This window comes from Neoarius graeffei, chromosome 9 (genome assembly GCF_027579695.1).
Source record: "Neoarius graeffei isolate fNeoGra1 chromosome 9, fNeoGra1.pri, whole genome shotgun sequence".
NCBI classification, from domain to species: Eukaryota; Metazoa; Chordata; class Actinopteri; order Siluriformes; family Ariidae; genus Neoarius; species Neoarius graeffei.
In genome coordinates, this window is record NC_083577.1 from 12,762,486 (window position 1) to 12,771,883 (window position 9,398).

The 9,398-nt window shown below is 43.6% G+C and overlaps 1 protein-coding gene across 2 annotated transcripts in view; it reads left to right on the forward strand.

The window, feature by feature from the left end:
• Window positions 1-8,090, forward strand: part of hibch (3-hydroxyisobutyryl-CoA hydrolase) — a 116,337-nt gene extending 108,247 nt beyond the window's left edge. For both annotated transcript variants that reach the window (XM_060929014.1, XM_060929015.1), the window contains exons 13-14: window positions 6,656-6,689; window positions 6,837-8,090. In XM_060929014.1, the coding sequence (XP_060784997.1) occupies window positions 6,656-6,689; window positions 6,837-6,952 (150 nt within the window). In that variant the 3' untranslated portion in view covers window positions 6,953-8,090. The remainder of the gene's footprint in view (window positions 1-6,655; window positions 6,690-6,836) is intronic.
• The last annotated feature ends 1,308 nt before the right edge of the window (window positions 8,091-9,398 follow it).

Sequence of the window (9,398 nt, forward strand, 5' to 3'; positions counted from 1 at the left end):
ATAGTAATGATGTGCTTTTATCATAGTAACGACGTGCTTTTCTCAAGACTCAATGTCCCCCGCCTCCCTCGGAAGCTGGGAAAAGCTCTCCCGGAGGTGGGAGTTAAAGACCTCCCCAACAGAGTGCTCGGCCAGACGTTCCCAGCAGACCCTCACCATACGTTTGGGCATTGAGTCTGAGTGGACCATGTTCTCTACCTCCATTGTGGATGCAGCTGTTCGGAGCTGTGGCCGCAAGGTCTCCGGTGCCTGTCGTGGCGGCAATCCCCGAACCCGGCGGTGGACACCGGAAGTAAGGGATGCTGTCAAGCTGAAGAAGGAGTCCTATCGGGCCATGTTGACCTCCGGGACTCCTGAGGCAGCCGACGGGTATCGGCAGGCCAGGCGTGCTGCAGCTCGGGCAGTTGCGGAGGCAAAAACTCGGAACTGGGAGGAGTTCGGGGAGGCCATGGAGAAGGACTATCAGTCGGCCTCGAAGAAATTCTGGCAAACCGTCCGGCGCCTCAGGAGGGGGAAGCAGTACTCTGCCAACACTGTTTACAGTGCGGGTGGGGAGCTGTTGACCTCGACTGGGGACGTTGTCGGGCGGTGGAAGGAATACTTTGAGGATCTCCTCAATCCCACCGTCATGTCTTCCACTGAGGAGACTGAGGCTGATGACTCAGAGGTGGACTCGTCCATTACCCAAGCCGAAGTCACTGAGGTGGTTTGCAAGCTCCTTGGTGGCAAGGCACCGGGGGTGGATGAGAGCCGCCCTGAGTATCTCAAGTCTCTGGATGTTGTGGGGCTGTCTTGGTTGACACGCCTCTGCAACATCGCATGGCGGTCGGGGACAGTGCCTCTGGAGTGGCAGACTGGGGTGGTGGTCCCTCTTTTTAAGAAAGGGGACCGGAGAGTGTGCTCCAATTACAGGGGAATCACACTTCTCAGCCTCCCAGGGAAAGTTTACTCCAGGGTACTGGAGAGGAGAATTCGACCAATAGTCGAACCTCGGATCCAGGAGGAACAATGCGGTTTTCGTCCTGGTCGCGGAACACTGGACCAGCTCTATACCCTTCATAGGGTGCTCGAGGGTTCATGGGAGTTTGCCCAACCAGTCCACATGTGCTTTGTGGATCTGGAGAAGGCATTCGACCATGTCCCCCGTGGTATTCTGTGGGGGGTGCTTCGGGAGTATGGGGTTCGGGGCTCTTTGCTAAGGGCTGTCCGGTCCCTGTACGAACGGAGCAGGAGTCTGGTTCGCATTGCCGGCAGTAAGTCAGACCTGTTCCCAGTGCATGTTGGACTCCGGCAGGGCTGCCCTTTGTCATCGGTTCTGTTCATAATTTTTATGGACAGAATTTCTAGGCGCAGCCAGGGGCCGGAAGGAATCCTGTTTGGGAACCACAGGATTTCATCTCTGCTTTTTGCGGAGGATGATGTCCTGTTGGCTTCTTCAAACCAGGACCTTCAGCATGCACTGGGGCGGTTTGCAGTCGAGTGTGAAGCGGCTGGGACCTCCAAGTCCGAGGCCATGGTTCTCGACCGGAAAAGGGTGGCTTGCCCTCTCCAGGTTGGTGGAGAAGTCCTGCCTCAAGTGGAGGAGTTTAAGTATCTCGGGATCTTGTTCACGAGTGAGGGAAGGATGGAGCGTGAGATCGACAGGCGGATCGGTGCAGCCTCCGCAGTGATGCGGTTGCTTTACCGGTCCGTCGTGGTGAAGAAGGAGCTGAGCCAAAAGGCGAAACTCTCAATTTACCGGTCGATCTACGTTCCGACTCTCACCTATGGTCATGAGCTTTGGGTAATGACAGAAAGAACAAGATCGCGGATACAAGCGGCTGAAATGAGTTTCCTTCGCAAGGTGGCTGGGCGCTCCCTTAGAGATAGGGTGAGAAGCACAGTCACTCGGGAGGAGCTCGGAGTAGAGCCGCTGCTCCTCCACATCGAGAGGAACCAGCTGAGGTGGCTCGGGCATCTTTTTCGGATGCCTCCTGGACGCCTCCCTGGGGAGGTGTTCCAGGCATGTCCCCCCGGGAGGAGGCCCCGAGGAAGACCCAGGACATGCTGGAGGGACTATGTCTCTCGGCTGGCCTGGGAACGCCTCGGTGTTCTTCCTGAGGAGCTGGCTGAGGTGTCTGGGGAAAGGGAAGTTTGGGCTTCCATGCTTAGACTGCTGCCTCCGCGACCCGGTCCCAGATAAGCGGAAGAAGACGAGACGACGTGCTTTTATCGTAGTAACGGCAGGCTTTTCTCGTAATGGCGAAATGCTTTTCTTGTAATAATGCTTTTATCTTGAAATGCATTTATTGTAATCACAACATGCTTTTCTTGTAGTCATGATGTGCTTTTCTCATAGTAACAAAATGCTTTTGTGGTAATTACGAGATGCATTTCTCGTAGTAATGATATTCTTTTCTTGTAATACAGACATGCTTTTATCATTGTAACAACGTGCTTTTCTTGCCACAGCGTGCTTTTCTTGTCATCACGACATGTTTATATCGTAATGAGATGATTTTCTCGTAAGAACGACATGCTTTTGTTGTAGTAACATGATTTTCTCGTAGTCATGACATGGTTTTCTCATAACGAGATGCTTTTCTCGTAGTTACGATGTGCTTTTCTCGTAGTCACGATGTGCTTTTATTATAGTAACAGAGTGTGCTTTTCACATCACAACTTGCTTTTGATGTAATAAGTTGTTTTTCTCGTCGTCATGACATGCTTGTAATAACAAGATGCTTTTATCTTAATGACGTGCTTTTCTTGTGATCACATTCCTTTATCATAGTAACGTGATGCTTTTATCGTAGTAATGACATGCTTTTCTCATAATAATGACATGCTTTTGATGTAATAACGAGACGCTTTTCTCGTTGTTACGACATGCTTTTGACGTAACAAGATGCTTTTTTCGTAGTAACGACATGGTTTTCTCGTAGTCACGACATGCTACAACAAAAGCATCTCATATAATAACGAGATACTTTTATTGTAGTAACGAAAGGTTTTTCTCGTAGTCACGACGTGCTTTTGTTGTAACGAAATGCTTTTATCATAGTCATGACATGCTTTTCTCGTAATGACTACATGCTTTTCTCGTAGTCATGACATGCTTTTCTCGTAGTCAAGACGTGCTTTTGACGTAATAAGATGTTTTTCTCATTGTCAAGACATGCTTTTCTCATAACGAAATGCTTTTCTCATCATCCCAACATGCTTTTGACGTAATTACGAGATGCTTTTCTCATTGTAATGACATTCTTTTCTCATAATAAAGACATGCTTTTTATCATAAAAACCAACATGCTTTCCTTGTAACGATGTGCTTTTGACGTAATAATGAGATGCTTTTTTCGTAGCAACAACGTGCTTTTCTTGTTGTCATGACGTGCTTTTCTCGTCATCACAACGTGTTTTTGATGTAATGAGATGCTTTTCTTGTCATCACGATATGCTTTTCTTGTCGTCACGACATGCTTTTCTCGTCGTCACGACGGGCTTTTGACGTAATAAGGAGATGCTTTTCTCGTAATAATGACATGCTTTTCTCGTAGTCACAACATGCTTTTATCGTAACGATTTTCTTGTAATAGCATGCTTTTGTTGTAGTAACGACATGATTTTCTTGTAGTCATGACATGCTTTTCTCTTAGTCACGACATGCTTTGGATGTAGTAATGGCATGCCTTTCTCATCATCACGACATGCTTTTATCGTAATGAGATGATTTTCTCGTAAGAACGACATGCTTTTGTTGTAGTAACATGATTTTCTCGTAGTCACGACGTGCTTTTCTCATAGTCACGACGTGCTTTTATTATAGTAACAGCGTGCTTTTCACATCACAACGTGCTTTTGACGTAATATGTTTTTCTCGTCTTGACATGCTTGACAAGATGCTTTTATCTTAGTAATGACATGCTTTTCTTGTGATCACATTCTTTTATCATAGTAACGTGATGCTTTTATCGTAGTAATGACATGCTTTTCTCATAATAATGACATGCTTTTGATGTAATAACGATGCTTTCTTCATAGTAACGACACTTCACATAGTCACGACATTGCTTTTATTGTAACAATGTGCTTTTATTGTAGTTACAACATGCTTTTATCGTAGTAATGACAGGCTTTTGACATAACGACATGCTTTTCTCATAGTAATGGAATGCTTTTCTTGTAATAGCGAAATGCTTTTCTCGTAATAATGCTTTTATCTCGAAATGCATTTATTGTAATCACAACATGCTTTTATCGTAGTAATGACATGCTTTTCTCGTAGTCAAGACATGCTTTTGACGTAATAATGAGATGCTTTTATCGTAGTAATGACATGCTTTTCTCATAATAACGAAATGCTTTTATCGTAGTAGTGAAATGCTTTTCTCGTAGTCATGACATTTTCTGTCTGTCCAACTCCCGCTCTCCCTTACCCTCACTTGTAAACAAAACCCCGAGATGCTTAAACTCCTCCACATTAGGTAGCAACTACCCTCCGACCCGGAGTAGGCACTCCACCCATTTCCGGCTGAGTACCATGGACTTGGAGGTGCTGATCCTCATCCCAGCCACTTCGCACTCAGCTGCAAACCGTCCCAGCACATGCTATAAGTCACAGATTGATGAAGCCAACAGGACCACATCATCCGCAAAAAGCAGAGACGTGATCCTGCTGCCACCAAACCGGACACTCTCCGCCCCTTGGCTGCACCTAGAAATTCTGTCCATAAAGGTTATGAACAGAACCGGTGACAAAGGGCAGCCCTGGCGGAGTCCCAGATGCACTGGGAACAAGTCCGACTTACTGCCAGCAATGCGAATCAAACCCCTCCTCATACAAGGTCCGAATGGCCTGCAGTAGTGGGCCCTGAACCCCATACTCCCGAAGCACCCCCCACAGGGCACCACGAGGGATACGGTTGTAAGCCTTCTCCAGGTCCACAAAACACATGTAGACCGGTTGGGCAAACTCCCATGCACCCTCCAGTACCCTTGCAAGGGTAAAGAGCTGGTCCAGTGTTCCACGACCAGGACAAAAACCGCATTGTTCCTCCTGAATCCGAGGTTCGACTATCGACCTGACTCTCCTCTCCAGCACCCCCGATAGGCTTTCCCAAGGAGACTGAGAAGTGTGATTCCCCCTATAGCTGGAACACTCTCTGGTCCCCCTTTTTAAAAAGGGATACCACCACCCCAGTCTGCCAATCCAGAGGCACTGTCCCCGATCTCCACGCAATGTTGAAGAGGTGTGTCAGCCAAGACAGCCCAACAACATCCAGTGCCTTCAGGAACTCAGGACGAATCTCATCCAACCCTGGAGCCTGGCCACCGAGGAGCTTTTTAACCACCTTGGCAACCTCAGCCCCGCGATGGGCGAGTCCTCCCAAACACCCTCAGGCTCTGCGTTCTCCTTGAACAATATGAAGGTGGGATTGAGGAGATCCTCAAAGTATTCCTTCCACTGTCGGACGATGTCCCCAGTTGAGGTCAACAGCATTCCATCCTTGCTGTAAACAGTAGGGACAGAGCACTGCTTCCCCTTCCTGAGCCACCGAACGGTTTGCCAGAATCTCTTTGAGGCCGACCGAAAGTCACTTCTATGCTTTTGTTGTAGTAACAAAATGCTTTTATCATAGTAATGACAAGGTTTTCTCGTAGTCACGACGTGCTTTTGACGTAATGAGATGCCTTTATCATAGTAATGACATTCTTGTAATAACAACATGCTTTTATCGTAGTAATGTGATCACATAATCACATGCTTTTATTATAGTAATGACATGCTTTTATTGTAGTAACGATGTGCTTTTATCGTAATAATGGTATGCTTTTGACATAACTACATGCTTTTCTCATAGTCAAGACATGGTTTTATCGTAGTAATGGGAGGCTTTTATCGTAGTAATGGGATGCTTTTATCGTAATAATGACGTGCTTTTGACATAATGACATGCTTTTCTTGTAATAATGCTTTTATCTCGAAATGCCTTTATCATAGTAACGACATGCTTTTCTCATAGTAACGGGATGCTTTTATCATAATGACATGCTTTTATCGTAGTAATGACATGCTTTTCTGGTAATAATGCTTTATCATAGTAATGACAAGCTTTTCTTGTAGTAATGGGATGCTTTTATCGTAATCACGACATGCTTTTCTCGTAATAGCAAAATGCTTTTCTTGTAATAATGCTTTTATCTCGAAATGCTTTTATCGTAGTAAGGTGATGGTTTTATCATAGTGACGTGCTGCTTTTATCATGACATGCTTTTGACATAACGTGATGCTTTTGTCATAGTCACGACATGCTTTTCTCATATTAACGTGATGCATTTCTGATAATGAGATGCTTTTCTCATCACAATGCTTTTTTTCACACTAGCATGGTGTTTTTCTCTTAACAACATGCTTTTATCGCAGTAATGTGTTTTTCTCACAATAGTGAGATGCTTTTCTCGTAATGACAGCATGCCTTTCTCGTAATAATATGATGCTCTTCTCGTAATAAAAGTCCAAGAATTTTAGATTTTAAACATACCCTTTAAACTTTAAAACCGGGTCATTTTGTTGTTAATCTACTAATTAACCTTTTAAACCCATTCCCTTTTTAATTGGTTATTGTTTATAGAAAACTTTTCTTTCATGTTGTTTTGTGCTCAATTTTTGCAGAGAGGACACGACTTCTACGAAGGCGTGAGAGCTGGTAGGTTTTTTGTTTTTTTGCTTGTTTGTTTTTTTCTCAGATAATTGAAGAGAAACTTTAAATTTTATAATGACAGATTTTATTTCTGCTTTATTTTATGATTGGTTCATCCTGGACACTTTTTTCCCCCCTCTGCTCTGACTGCAGTGTTGATCGATAAAGATCAGAGTCCCAAGTGGAAACCAGCGGCGTTAGCTGAAGTCTCAGAGCAGTATGTGGAGGAAAGCTTCGCTTCTCTGGGAGACCGAGATCTCAAACTGTGAACTGCGAGTAGAAAGAATCAGCTATAGGGCCTGTAGTTTAGCCAGGAGCCCGATAAGACATACTGTAGGTTTTTTCTTTCTTTTCGAGACTAGAAAATGCTGAGACATGCAGTAAACATGGAGAAAACACAGCTAAGGAATAAAAAAAAAGCTCCATCTGATCTGCTGACACATTGCTTAAAAAGGAACATTGTGTTTGTTTTAAAAGTCAACATTCATTTATTAGGCTGTAACATTCTCTACATCCCGTCTGTCTGAAAACGTCTCCACACCACGCTGTGCTTTATATCCAAACAAATCAGCCGTGACTGCTTCAGCTCCTATGTAAACGTTCATTTCCACACTGGACTTGGCAGAATGAAGCGGCTTGACAAGAAAAAAAATGTGTGTGTGTGTGTGTATATATATATATATATATATATATATATATATATATATATATATATATATATATATATATACACAACTGACAGTTCTGACCAAATGGCTTCTAAAATGACTTATTTTGTGTGCATAATTAATTAATAAACCAGTAATACATAATTCATGACATTTCGGTTTTTTCAGCTTGCACTTAATTCACTTAATTTGATTTTATATATGATATATATACTGCAACCCTGCTATAACGAACTCCTTGTGGGACGTCCAAATAGTTCGTTATACCAAAAAGTTCATAATACTGAAATGGAGCCACTTGTCACACCAAACACTCATTCTTGTGTAAAACAAGACCAACTGTGCTTAATTTACATTTGCACTCAATTCACTGACTCAATTCAAGGAAATAAGTCAAACTCTGTCGTTTGCTTGCTGTATCTTCTTTCTTTTCAGCCCGTCATGTTGATCAGTTATGGACGAAGTCTCGGAGCTCTTTTTGCTTGTTTGTTGTTTTTTAATTTTAATTTTTTTCTTTTTTTCGGGATACCATATCCTTTAGACCAAGAGTTCTCAGCCTTTTCTGCTTTGAGGCCCACCTATTCATATTTGTAACAAGTCAGGCCCATTAAAAAAGAGCCCCAATTATTTTGGTTCATCTATTAGAATTTAATTTATTGTAAAGTGTATTAATGGGATGCAACATCACTCCCTATGACAGCTGGGAGCCCAGGAATTAAATAAATGAAGTAAAAACTAACTGCTTTTAATTGTAGTTATTGTATGGATGTGCCAGAAGCCAACATAAAGCCATGCATGCCGGGCATTCTCAATCAAAAGGGATTAATGATCCTAAAGTGGAGTCTGGTGGATTAACGCAAGAACTTATTGCCATGTTTGTGTTCAGCAAACAAGCAAGTTATTAAAACCAAGAAGTACACTCAAAAGAAGTGAATATAGAAACCACTCAATGGGATGGATCCTTGTATGCTAACCGAGAAGGATTTTTACGAGTTGGGAAATTATCCATCCGTCGAGCTCCCCAACATCTCAAACTACCCCAAATTGTACCCTACTAAAAATTAGCTTCAACTTGGGGGGGAATAAAAAAATCACAGCCCACTAGATGGCACTTCGCCCAGTGGTTGAGAAACACTTCTGTAGACAAATTTGTTGCTTTCTCACCACGCTTTAGACAGCCCAAGATATGACATACCCAGAGCAGCCTCGGGGTTGATGCCTTGCTCAAGGGCACTTCAGCCATTCCTGCCAGTCTAGGGAATCGAACTAGCAACCTTTTGGTCCCAAAGCTGTTTCTCTAACCATTAGGCCTCATGGTCTAAATCCCTCATGGACTGTAAATCCTCCATTTCCAGAAAGCAGTTAAAGAATTGGTCCCTAGACTTGGTGAGACGTTTTCTCTGGCAGGCGACACAGCTGCTAATCTAACGACTTGAGTTCTGGCACCATGAGCCATTTTCCAACAGTTACTTGAGAACCTGGTACTTGAGGAGGAGCAGAAACAAAAACTGTTTACAAACAGCATGATATTTCATAACGTCCTGAGTTTTTGCTGTGTTTCAACATTAAGTCCAGACTCAGCCACAGAAGCTTAAGAGTCTTGAAGGATGCAATCCATTGGGAAAACTTGTAACCACAATAACACTGTGTGCTTTTCAGACCAAGATCTCACCACTGGATTGGGAAAAAGTTCACAACATCACAGAATGTCTTTAACAGTAAACAGTTATTCTACGCTCAACTTAACTTGGAAGTTACCTTCTACCTCCATGTGCTTGAACTACAAAGTGGGGAAAAAACGTGGACGTTTCCATGTTCCTTTTATCATCAATAATTTAGTCAGCTAACTGTGAATCTGTCTCGTCATTCTTAAAGATTTCGCAAACAAACAAATATGTCTGGATGTTGATTGATTCAAAGTGAAGACGTACGGTATATCTTCAGTAGGTGGTTTATCCTGGTCAGGGTTATGGTGGCCCTGGAGCCTATCCTAGGAATGCTCTGTTACCCCCTTTCCACCAATGTGAACCGGGTACTAGTTCTGGGC